Source organism: Amblyraja radiata, chromosome 10, assembly GCF_010909765.2.
Source record: "Amblyraja radiata isolate CabotCenter1 chromosome 10, sAmbRad1.1.pri, whole genome shotgun sequence".
Classification (NCBI taxonomy): domain Eukaryota; kingdom Metazoa; phylum Chordata; class Chondrichthyes; order Rajiformes; family Rajidae; genus Amblyraja; species Amblyraja radiata.
This window is the reverse complement of record NC_045965.1, coordinates 56,738,452-56,751,962: the sequence shown is the minus strand read 5'-3', so window position 1 is coordinate 56,751,962 and position 13,511 is coordinate 56,738,452. Positions and strand designations below refer to the sequence as shown.

At 47.0% G+C, this 13,511-nt stretch overlaps 1 protein-coding gene across 2 annotated transcripts in view; it reads right to left on the bottom strand.

Annotated features, from left to right (window-relative positions):
* The window catches only part of bcar3 (BCAR3 adaptor protein, NSP family member), a 161,579-nt gene that overhangs the window by 68,531 nt on the left and 79,537 nt on the right, over nucleotides 1-13,511 (bottom strand). For both annotated transcript variants that reach the window (XM_033028924.1, XM_033028923.1), the window contains one exon: nucleotides 1,357-1,396. In XM_033028924.1, coding sequence (XP_032884815.1) covers nucleotides 1,357-1,396 — 40 coding nt within the window. The remainder of the gene's footprint in view (nucleotides 1-1,356; nucleotides 1,397-13,511) is intronic.

Sequence of the window (13,511 nt, the reverse complement as noted above, 5' to 3'; positions counted from 1 at the left end):
TATCCTGTACCTCTCCAACTAGTTCTTAAACCTTGCAATAGTCCCAGCCTCAACTACCTCCTCCGGCAGCTTGTTCAATACACCCCAGCACCCTTTGTGTAAAAAAGTTACCCCGCAGCTTCCTATTAAATTCCCCCCTCACCTTAAAACTAGTCGTCTGGTTCTCGATTCCCCTACTCTGGGCAAGAGACTCAGTGCGTTTACCCGATTTTGTATAAGATTTCTATGAGATCGCCCCTCATCCACCTGCGCTCTGAGCAATCGAGTCCTAGCCTGCTGAACCTGCTCTCCCTGTGGCTCAGGCCCTCGAGTCCTGGCGACATCCTGGTAAATCTCCCCCCGCACCCTTTCCGATCTGCTACCAGGGCTGGCTGACCCGCTGAGTTACACCAGCACACTGTGTCTGACCAATAGACCCCACGTGGATAGATGTCACGTTATCCTCACAAGCAACGCTACGGAATAAACAGCAGCAGGGTGCACATTCCAGTGGGGAACGTAGAGGAACGTTCCACACAATGGTCGCAGCTGCTAAACCCAATGTGAACGACTTGGCCATCTTGGCACTTAAAAAAAAAAAATTAGACTCCCAGAAATAGACACAAAAAGCTGGAGTAACTCAGCGGGTCAGACAGCATCTCTGTAGAAAAGGAATAGGCGGCGTTTCGGGTCGAGACCCTTCTTCAGACCAGTTGAGATACTACAGCCTTTTGTCTCTATATTCGGTTTGATCCAGCATCTGCAGTTCCTTCCTAGACTCCTAGGTACATCACCACACTCCCTAAAGAGTGAAGCACGGAAACATAGAGGCATAGAAAACAGGTGCAGGAGTAGGCGATTTGGCCCATTGAGCCAGCACCGCCATTCAATATGATCATGGCTGACCATCCAAAATCAGTACCCCCGTCCCTGCTTTCTCCCCATATCGCTTGATTCCGCTGGCCCTAAGAGCTATATCTGACTCGCTCTTGAATACATCCAGTGAATTGGCCTCCACAGCCTGCTGTGGCAGAGAATTCCACAGATTCACAACTCTCTGGGTGAAAAAGTTTTTCCTCATCTCAGTCCTAAATAGCTTACCCCTTATTCTTAAACTGTGACCCCTGGTTCTGGACTCCCCCAACATCGGGAACATTTTTCCTGCACCTAGCCTATCCAATCCCTTAAGAAATTGATATGTTAATCCCTTAAGAATTTTATATTTTATATGAGGAAACACACATGATCTGGGCTCCAGTCAAGAGAAACAAGTCCAGCCATAGCAAGGCAGACAGTTCCTGGCGCACACACACACACACACACACACACAGTACGTCGACTCATTATACGCACGATAGTCTGGAAGAGGTGCCATACCTTGACGTAATCCAGGGCAAAGTCCGCGATGTGCTTTTGCCTGCGGGAGAGAGAAAGTGTTAGTTACCACCGTATCAGGATGATATGCATGGAAATGCAGCCGTATTAAAGCGCGAAAAGCAACTTCACCTCACATCTGCTAAGACAGATTTGACTGCGCAGCATTGTCAAACAAGACTACAGTGCCCTATGCTTGGATCCATCAAGGAGCACTCTATAATCCAAATATACAAAGGCTTTGGGATATATGGGAACACACACACATTAACGTGCAACAGCCTGAAAATATACTGGGCTGTTACATAAATATACAATGAATTGTCAGTCGAGGTAAAGCATGTACATACATGGACAATTTTCCAAAACTATATCGGCCTGCACTTTTAAGCGCACACAACCTTCTTAAAGCATACGAGCATGGTTTCTTGGGAGTTAAGTAAAATAAAAATCAATAAAGGGCCTGCCCCACTTTCCGATTTTTTTCAGCGACTGCGAAGGTCAGAGACTGACGGCCTAAAAACCGTCAAGTTGTACGACACTCCGCGTCACCGTCACGTCAAGCTACGACACCTACGCGTCCGTCCGCCTTCACAACACGAGACGGTTACACCGAAGATCACGTTGGAAATGAAATCTACAATAAATCTGACTAATAACTTTTTCATGGATAAGTCGGCGTTTTATATACCCACGTCACCCGCAAGACAGCACACGTCAGCGTGTGACAGGGCGCACAACATGATAAGATGTCGCCTGGAGATTTTGAACATTCCAAAATCCTGGGGCGGCAGGGAGACACCGCGCATCACCACGTGTCACTAGATGCGTCGGTACATGCGTCACTACATGCGTCACTACATGCGTCACTACATGCGTTACTACACGACCACGCCGCGACAACCTTTGTCGCCGAAAATGTCGCCCAAGTGGGACAGGCCCTTAATGCTTTAACACATGTTGTTCTGTAAATGTGCTCATGAAGTTCTTTTTATTGTTGCATATTCATATCCTCCAAATCTGAGGAAGGACATTATTGCCATAGAGGGAGTGCAGAGAAGGTTCACCAGACTGATTCCTGGGATGTCAGGACTGTCTTATGAAGAAAGACTGGATAGACTTGGTTTATACTCTCTAGAATTTAGGAGATTGAGAGGGGATCTTATAGAAACTTACAAAATTCTTAAGGGGTTGGACAGGCTAGATGCAGGAAGATTGCTCCCGATGTTGGGGAAGTCCAGGACAAGGGGTCACAGCTTAAGGATAAGGGGGAAATCCTTTAAAACCGAGATGAGAAGAACTTTTTTCACACAGAGAGTGGTGAATCTCTGGAACTCCCTGCCACAGAGGGTAGTGGAGGCCAGTTCATTGGCTATATTTAAGAGGGAGTTAGATGTGGCCCTTGTGGCTAAGGGGATCAGAGGGTATGGAGAGAAGGCAGGTACGGGATACTGAGTTGGATGATCAGCCATGATCATATTGAATGGCGGTGCAGGCTCGAAGGGCCGAATGGCCTACTCCTGCACCTAATTTCTATGTTTCTATGTTTCATAACATCATAACCGTATGGTTTAAAAGCATATTTACGCTCTCACTGTGGGAAGTGATTGGGAAATTTAACTAACAAGATTGAGATGGGAACTCCTCAGTCACGGTCTGGTACATCCAGTTTTCAGATCACGATCTCTAAACGATGCTGTTTTGAAGGAACAGTGATGAGGAATGGAGGCCGTGCAGTTTATTTCATACGAAGGACGACAATGACCAGACCACAGACCCGCTTTTCCCAGCCTCCGGTCCCCGAGTCCGGAAACAGTGGGTTTGTGGGACAAAGAGATCTCACGACAAAACACTGAAGGGAATCTGGATGGAATGTGTGATAAAAGACAAATATAAAAACAAGTGTAGACCACAGACACGTTTGTACGTGTGGTTATTATACACCTTTCGTGTGTTCCTCCAAAAACGTCTACATCTGATAGGGAAATGAAATTCAGTTTACGTTTGGCCACAGGAGGGTGGGTGCATTTTCACTCAGTCATATCCTTGCTTTAGAGGGCCAGTTGCAGTGAATTCCAGTCAAACACCTTGGTCGGCACGGTGGGGCAGCGGTAGAGTTGCTGCCTTACAGCGCCAGGGATCCGGATTCGATCCCGACTACGGGTGGTTTGTCTGTACGGAGTTTGTACGTTCTCCCCGTGACCTGCGTGAGTTTCCTCAGAGATCTTCGGTTTCCTCCCACACTCCAAAGACTTACAGGTTTGTAGGTTAATTGGCTTGGTAAATGTAAAAATTGTCCCTAGTGTGTTGTGTAGGATAGCGTTAATGTGCGGGGATCGCTGGTCGGCGCGGGCCGAAGGGCCTGTTTCCGCGCTGTATCTCTAAACTAAACATGGACAGCAGGTGGAGATTTTCCATTGTATCTCGGTCCATGCGACAATTGCACACCAATACCAACACTACTGCAACTTGCTCTCCACCGTGTGATGTGTGGCTGGTGTCCTGCCCCCTGCTTCTGTCTCACTGCCAATTTTCAGACATCCACTCAGCAAAACAACCTTGTCAATCTTTTCTGACTTTTGACATTCGCCTGTTCTTGCTTTAGACTGTAGAGATACAGCGCAGAAACTGGCCCTTCGGCCCACCGAGTCCGTGCCGACCAGTGAGCACTATCCTGCCCTCTAGGGCCAATTTTTCATTTTTCACTGAAGCCAAATTCACCTACAAACCTGTACATCTCTGGAGTGTGGGAGGAAACCAGAGCACCCGGAGAAAACCCACACGGTCACAGGGGGAATGTATAAACTGTGTACACCTGTGGCCAGGATCGAACCCAGGACTCTGACGCTGCAAGGCAGCAACTCTACCGCTGCGCCACCATGCCCCCCTCCGCTGTGCCTGTCTCTGCATTGTTGGCTGGAGTGGGGGGGGGGTCTAGTGAAGAGACATGTTGGCTGTGCTGGCTGCTGCGTGTTGCATTCCAGCACTGCGCAGTTGCTGTTCCGGAATTAGCCACCGGGAGGCGCGTAAGGAGCAGAGTCCACTGTGGGATTGGAAAGAGGAAGATGATTTTTAGCCTAAAAAACAACCACAGATTGTTGGAGTAACTCAGCAGGTGAGGCAGCATCTCTGGAGAACATGCTTACGTGATGTTTCCTGTCAGGACCCTTTTACACACTGAAGATGGTCTGAAAAAAGGTTTCAATCCAAAATATCAGCTACCCATGTTCTCCAGAGATGCTGCCCGACCCATTGAGTTACTCCATCACATTTGTATCTTTCTTTTGTTCACCAGCATCTGCAGTTTCTTTATTTCTAGGTTTCTATTGAGCCTCTTGCATCTGCTTTGCTTCCAATTAGATCATGGTGGCCTCTACCTTGCTTTGCTCTGTGCTATCCCCAAAAACCTTCACCCAATATGCAGATATCTCAGGTGGCCACAAACTGCTGGAGTAACTCAGCGGGTTAAGTGGCATCTCTGGGGAGCGTGGATGCAGGAGAATGGAGTTGGAAGGCAGGAGAATGGGGTTAGGAGGGAGAGATAGATCAGCCATGATTGAATTGCAGAGTCGACTTGATGGGCCGAATGGCCTAATGACCTTATGACCATGGATAGGTGATGTTTTGGGTGGGGACCCTTCTACACTGACTCGAAACGTCATCTATCCTATTGCTTCAGAGATGCTGTCTGACCCGCTGCGTTACTCCAGCACTTTGTGTCTATCTTTGGTATAAACCAGCATCTGCAGTTCTTTGTTTCTCTGAGCAGCAATCTCACGTCCGGGCCTGCATGCAAGCTGCCTTCCACGTAGCTTTGAGGGGAGTGAAGTCGACATTTCCGCCCCTCTCTGGAGGAACATTTGCTTCGGCACGTCCACTGTGAAGAGGCGGGCACCAGAGGGGGTCACGGCACAGGGGGGGGGGGGGGGGGAGAGAGACCACAGCCCACGGCATCGAGGCCAACAGTGAACCGGGTCCTTGGGACCCGTGTGTGTGTGTAGGAAGCAAGTACTGGTGCCGATTTACACCATAGATAGACACAAACACGCTGCAGTAACTCTGCAGGACGGGCAGCATCTCTGGAGAGAAGGAATGGGTGACGTTTTGCCATTTAGCTGGACATTTTTTATCCAGAAGCTATTTGGTGCTAAAATTCATTAAGGGCAAGTCACCCAGAGGGCGGTGGAGGCCGGTTGTCTGGATGCTTTCAAGAGAGAGAACTAGATAGGGCTCTTAAAGATAGCGGAGTCAGGGGATATGGGGAGAAGGCAGGAACGGGGTGCTGATTGGGGATGATCAGCCATGATCACATTGAATGGCGGTGCTGGCTCAAAGGGCCGAATAGCCTACTCCTGCAACTATTGTCCATTGTCTATCGAGTTATTACCAAACAAACATACCATTTTGTGAAGCAAGTCAACACGTGACACACAGCAGTGACTGGTGCCACAATGTATCAGAAGTCTTCAAAGGCAAACACACTCAAAAACTATACTCCTCCCCCTCCAAAGATAAACAACAAATCAATGCAACCATTGACAACCATTCAATTCCACCATCAATTATGCCCATTCATTAATTTCTTCCGTCCTCTCCCCCCAAACAAAGCACCATAAGTTAAGATTGACTTCTCCGCACTATCCATTCCAGAAATTATAATTCCCGGTGATTACGTTACTGAATATCTTTAGAAGTAATGAAACGCACATCCTGCATCTTACCTCGGTTCAATCACATCATTCTGCATATTTTCTAAACATCAGCTGTAATGCTAACGGGGGTGAATAAAACTCGTTATCTACGACGGCAGTGACAATCGCTCACTGTTGGCAGAACATTGGTAAACCGGAGACACACAACACGATGATTTTCTGCTTCGACTCCTTTTCATCTTTGTGCGTCTGTTCCTGCTCCATCCCGACTTCACTCAGACGCTGAACCTCTTCTACTCTCCCAGCTGAAGCTGGAAAGTCATCTACTCAGACCGTCCCCCTTTGGATGGTTTCCAATGATGCCATGGCCGTTCCCGCTCCGCCTTGACTGGGCTTTGACGCACTGCATCGAACAGCTATCAGAGGGACCAGACCACGTGTGGCGTCACGCGTGGGATCTCGAATCGTCTTCGCAGTGTAACACTTTCCACCCTCCAGGCATCCAGCTCCATTCAGTGACTCAAAACAGACGCCTTGTCGACATCAAACACTTCCCCAAGTCTTGTGCTGTCTTGTCCATGGCAATGGCAGCATCTACAGCAATTGAAATGATTTGTGACGGGCCCCTATGCTGAGCCCCTTGCCTTCCACTTTAGTTGTGGATGCTTGCAATGACACAGACATTCTCCCGAACTGACCTTTGGTGAATTTCATTGTCTGTAACTTGTTTTCACCTACAGTAATCCACAGCTAACAATGGCCTCTTCCCTTTATCACTGTTACTTTTTTGCATATCTTTCATTAATTTGTTCTACATTTCTCATGTCACCGTCCATATCTCTCGTTTCACTTTTCCATGCCTTTCAGTCTGAACAAGGGTCTCATCCCGAAAACATCACCCAATCTTTTTCCTTCTCTCCAGAGATGCTGCCTGACTTGCTGAGTTACTCCAGCATTTTCTGCCTAACTTCAGTATAAACCAGCATCTGCAGTTCCTTTCTACACGTTGCGATCACACTGTTCAACCAGCGTCCTTCTGATACTCTGAACCCAGGCTGTTGAAAGATATCTCACCACGTTGCTAGCTTGCTTGCAGCTGTGCTCCACAGATTCACCTTTCCACAGTGTTGTGCCCTTTACAGTAATGTACTCCTTCAGCTGGGAATCACCTTCCCACAGTAATACAAGGTTGTCTTTACACCCCTGCAATGAAGCTTATTGGGAGATATCTGGCTGGGAGAAAGGCCAGAGAGGCCCGGATAGAGTGGATGTGGAGAGGATGTTTCCACTAGTGGGAGAGCCTAGGACCAAAGGCTATAGCCTCAGAATAAAAGGACCTACCTTTAGAAAGGAGATGAGGAGGAATTTCTTTAGTACGAGGTGGTGAATCTGTGGAATCCATTGCCGCCAAAGGCTGTGGAGGTCAAGTCAATGGATTTTTTATTTTTTTTATTTATTTTTATTTTTTTTTTAAGGTGGAGATTGATAAATTCTTGATTAGTACAGGAGTCAGGGGTAATGGGGAGAAGGAGAATGAAAAATAGATCAGGCATGATTGAATGGCGGAGTAGACTTAATGCGCAAATGGCCTAATTCCGCTCCTACGACTCACGAACATGAATATCTAAACAGTTACAACGGCAAATCCATGTGTTTTAAAGTTCTCTCTATGACCCAGAATGTGTATTTTAGGCATGGTGGTGCAGCGGTAGAGTTGCTACCTTACAGCGCCAGAGACCCGGGTTCGATCCCGACTATGGGTGATGTCTGTATAGATTTTGTATGTTCACCCCAAGACCACATGGGTTTTCTCCAGGTGCTCTGGTTTCCTCCCACACTCCAAAGACATACAAGTTTGTAGGTTAATTGGCTTTGGTACAATTGTAAATTGTCCCTAGAGTGGGTATGATAGTACTAGTGTACAGGGATCACTGGTTGGCATGGACTCGGTGGGCCAAAGGGCCTGTTTCCATACTGTATCTCTAAATTAAACTGGCACAACTGCCGGAAATATCACATTTCCATTTACCAGCCTGTCATTTCACGGCAGCCTCTGGCTGTATATCACTCCTAACGTATGAACAGTCTGAAGTAGGGCCTCGACCCAAAACGTCACCCATTTATTCTATCCAGAGATGCTGCCTGTTCTGCCGTTACTCTAGCGTTTTGTGTCTAACTTTGGTGTAAACCAGAATCTGCAGTTCCTTCCCACACAACTCCCAACTTATTCTCTCTCTTTGGCACACAACCCTTGCATCATTTGGTCCCACAGGCTTTCCTCCCCTTGGGAAGACCCTGTATCCATCTCCTCATTCAGCCCAAGCTCCACACTCCTCTTCCGATGTGATTTCCTTGGATTCCACTCCACCTTTAGAATCATAGTCATAGAGTGATAGTGTGGAAACAGGCCCTTCGGCCCAACTTGCCCACACCGGCCAACAATGTCCCAGCTACACTAGTTCTGCCTGCCTGCGCTTGGTCCATGTCCCTCAAAACTTCTCCTATCCATGTACCTGTTTAACAGTTTCTTAACCATTGGGATAGTCCCTGCCTCAACTACCTCCTCTGGCAGCTTGTTCCATACATCCACCACCCTTTGTGTGAAAAAGTCACCCCTCAGATTCCTATTAAATCTTCTCCCCGTCACTTTGAACCTATGTCCTCTGGTCCTCGATTCTGGGCAAGAGATCTACTCGATCTATTCCTCTCCTTTCCTTTAAACCACAATCCCTGCGGCACAGCCAGGTGTGATCGGTTTTCCCCACTCGCAGTTTGTCAATCACTCATCCAGAGCCATTCACATCAATTAGCCCAGTGTCAGTAATTAACATGACCATGCAGAGGTGACAGAAACCCCTCCCGGTCACATTCCCCACGACTGCCTTGGTCACTTGCCAATTGCCCCAGATTGGCTATTGCTTCTGCGAGATACTGCTGCATCCCTTCCCTGCAAATAAACGTGGGAATTAGATTTGCCATCGTCCCACCATAATGCCGGAGATAACATCGGGGCGGGTGAACCGGTGAGGACTAGGAGAGCACAGAAATGGTTACAGAGTAGATGCAGTTGGAACTTGAGAATTTATCCCCAGATACCAGTGGAGAGAAGGTGTAGTTTTAACGGGACGTTTTCCAGCTTGATGCAATTCCGTGGCATCAATGGGAGGAAGTGATTTCCTGGGACTCGAGTCAGGGTGGCACGGTGGCGCAGTGGTAGAGTTGCTGCCTTACAGCGCCCGAGACCCGGGTTCGATCCTGACTACTGGTGCTGTCTGCATGGAGTTTGTATGTTCTCCCCGTGACAGCGTGGGTTTTCTCCGGGTGCTCCGGTTTCCTCCCACACTCCAAAGACGTACAGGTTTGTAGGTTAATTGGCTTCGGTAAAAACTGTAAATCGTGCCACGTTTGTGTAGGATAGTGCCAGTGCACAGGGTGATCGCCGGTCGGTGCGGGCTCGGTGGGCCGAACGGCCTGTTCCGCGCTGTAACTCTAAAGTCTAAAGGCATGGGCACTGACAATTTAAATAATAGTGGTGCAGGAACAGCAACAAAGCATAGAGAAACATAGAAAATAGGTGCAGGAGTAGGCCATTCGGCCCTTCGAGCCAGCACCGCCATTCAATATGATCATGGCTGATCATCCAACTCAGTATCCTGTACCTGCCTTCGCTCCATACCCCCTGATCCCTTTAGCCACAAGGGCCACATCTAACTCCCTCTTAAATATAGCCAATGAACTGGCCTCAACTACATTCTGTGGCAGAGAATTCCAGAGATTCACCACTCTCTGTGTGAAAAATGTTTTCCTCATCTCGGTCCTAAAAGATTTCCCACTTATCCTTAAACTGTGACCCCTTGTTCTGGACTTCCCCAACATCGGGAACAATCTTCCTGCATCTAGCCTGTCCAACCCCTTAAGAATTTTGTAAGTTTCTACAAGATCCCCCCTCAATCTTCTAAATTCTAGCGAGTACAAACCGAGTCTATCCAGTCTTACTTCATATGAAAGTCCTGACATCCCAGGAATCAGTCTGGTGAACCTTCTCTGTACTCCCTCTATGGCAAGAATGTCTTTCCTCAGATTAGACCAAAACTGTACGCAATACTCCAGGTGTGGTCTCACAAAGGCCCTGTACAACTGCAATAGAACCTCCCTGCTCCTATACTCAAATCCTTTTGCTATGAATGCTAACATACCATTCGCCTTCTTCACTGCCTGCTGCACCTGCATGCCTACTTTTAATAACTGGTGTACCATGACACCCAGGTCTCGTTGCATCTCCCCCTTTCCTAATCGGCCACCATTCAGATAATAGTCTACTTTCCTGTTTTTGCCACCAAAGTGGATAACCTCACATTTATCCACATTATATTGCATCTGCCATGCATTTGCCCATTCACCCAGCCTATCCAAGTCACCTTGCAGCCTCCTAGCATCCTCCACACAGCTAACACTGCCCCCCAGCTTTGTGTCATCCGCAAACTTGGAGATGTTGCATTCAATTCCCTCGTACAAATCATTAATATATATTGTAAATAGCTGGGGTCCCAGCACTGAGCCTTGCGGTACCCCACTAGTCACTGCCTGCCATTGTGAAAAGGACCTGTTTACTCCTACTCTTTGCTTCCTGTCTGCCAGCCAGTTCTCTACCCACATCAATACTGAACCCCCAATACCGTGTGCTTTAAGTTTGTATATTAATCTCTTATGTGGGACCTTGTCGAAAGCCTTCTGAAAGTCCAGATATAACACATTCACTGGTTCTCCCTTATCCACTCTACTAGTTACATCCTCGAAAAATTCTATAAGATTTGTCAGACATGATTTACCTTTCATAAATCCATGCTGACTTTGTCCAATGATTTCACCACTTTCCAAATGTGCTGCTATCCCATCTTTAATAACTGATTCTAGCAGTTTCCCCACTACCGACATTAGACTAACTGGTCTGTAATTCCCCGTTTTCTCTCTCCCTCCCTTTTTAAAAAGTGGGGTTACATTAGCTACCCTCCAATCCTCAGGAACTACTCCAGAATCTAAAGAGTTTTGAAAAATTATCACTAATGCATCCACTATTTCTGGGGCTACTTCCTCAAGTACTCTGGGATGCAGCCTATCTGGCCCTGGGGATTTATCGGCCTTTAATCCATTCAATTTACCTAACACCACTTCCCGGCTAACCTGGATTTCACTCAGTTCCTCCATCTCATTTGACCCCCGGTCCCCTGCTATTTCCGGCAGATTATTTATGTTTTACTTAGTGAAGACAGAACCAAAGTAGTTATTCAATTGGTCTGCCATGTCCTTGTTCCCCATGATCAATTCACCTGTTTCTGACTGCAATGGACTACATTTGTTTTTAACTAATCTTTTTCTCTTCACATATCTATAAAAGCTTTTGCAGTCAGTTTTTATGTTCCCTGACAGTTTTCTTTCATAATCTATTTTCCCTTTCCTAATTAAGCCCTTTGTCCTCCTCTGCAGGTCTCTGAATTTCTCCCAGTCCTCTGGTAGGCTGCTTTTTATGGCTAATTTGTACACTTCATCTTTTGTTTTTATACTATCCCTGATTTCCCTTGTTATCCACAGATGCACTACCTTCCCCGATTTATTTTTTTGCCAAACTGGGATGAACAATTGTTGTAGTTCATCCATGCAGTCTTTAAATGCCTTCCATTGCATATCCACCGTCAACCCATTAAGAATCAATTGCCAGTCAATCTTGGCCAATTCACGTCTCATACCCTCAAAGTTACCTTTCTTTAAGTTCAGGACCCTTGTTTCTGAATGAACAATGTCACTCTCCATCCTAATAAAGAACTCAACCATATTATGGTGACTCTTGCCCAAGGGGCCACGCACAAGACTGCTAACTAACCCTTCCTCATTACTCAATACCCAATCTAGAATAGCCTGCTCTCTCGTTGGTTCCTCTACATGTTGGTTTAGAAAACGATCCCGCATACATTCCAAGAAATCCTCTTCCTCAGCACCCCTGCCAATTTGATTCACCCAATCTATATGTAGATTGAAGTCACCCATTATAACTGTTTTACCTTTGTTGCACGCATTTCTAATTTCCTGTTTGATGCCATCCCCAACCCCGCTACTACTGTTAGGTGGCCTGCACACAACTCCCACCAGCGTTTTATGCCCCTTAGTGTTTCGCAGCTCTACCCATACCGATCCCACATCCTCCAAACTAATGTCCTTTCTTTCTATTGCGTTAATCTGCTCTCTAACCAGCAACGCTACCCCACCTCCTTTCCCTTTCTATCTATCCCTCCTGAATATTGAATATCCCTGGATGTTCAGCTCCCAGCCTTGATCACCCTGGAGCCATGTCTCCGTGATCCCAACTATATCATAGTCATTAATAGCTATCTGCACATTCAACTCATCCACCTTAAACTATCCTCAGACAACTACAGGTACACAAAAATGCTGGAGAAACTCAGCGGGTGCAGCAGCATCTATGGAGCGAAGGAAATAGGCAACGCTACGGCCCGAAACATTGCCTATTTCCTTCGCTCCATAGATGCTGCTGCACCCACTGAGTTTCTCCAGCATTTTTGTGTACCTTCGATTTTCCAGCATCTGCAGTTCCTTCTTAAACACTCAGCCAACCACAACTGGGTAGGTACGGAGAATTGATCAACCTGAGATTTTCACCTGACCCCTTCTGCTCTTCAAGTCTCACCATTTGCAGATTGCCACCACCTTTTGTAGAGAGGTGGGCTTTCCAACCTGCCTTGAATTAAAGTTTGTACCCGGTTATTCCTGTTACAGGAAAGACGTCGTCAAGCTGGAAAGGGTGCAGAGAAGATTTGTGCGGATGCTGCCAGGACTAGAGGGCCTGAGCTATAGGGAGCCGTTGAGCAGGCTAGGACTTTATTCCCTGGAGCGCAGGAGGATGAGGGGTGATCTTATAGATCATGAGAGGAATAGATTGGGTAAATGCAAAGAGCTTTTCCCCCCAGAGTGGGGGAAACAAGAACCAGAGGACATAAGTTTAAGGTGAGGGGGGGGGGGGAAGAGATTTAACAGGAACCTGATGGGTACATTTTTATTACATAAAGGGTGATATGTGCATGGAACTAGCTACCAGAGGAGTTTGTTGAGGCAGGTACTATCACTATGTTTAGTGATATGTACTATCACATTTAGATAGGTACATGGATAGGACAGGTATAGAGGGATATGGGCCAAACGCAGGCAGGTGGGACTAGTGTAGATGGGGTATGTTGGTCGGCATGGACAAGTTGGGCCGAATGGCCTGTTCCCATGCTGTATGACTCATTCCATCTACCCCATTAAGTGCCTTAATCATCTTAGAACATTCCTAAATTGTGTAAAATCGTCAAAGATAAGGGTTTAGGCATCAACCTGACCCTTCAGTCCCAGTACGATACTGGAGTTTCTCAGTGGCACCTCCTCCAATATCCATGCCAAGAATGAAATAGAGAACTCCTCCTCAAATTCAGATGGTATAAGCAAGGGCGTCAC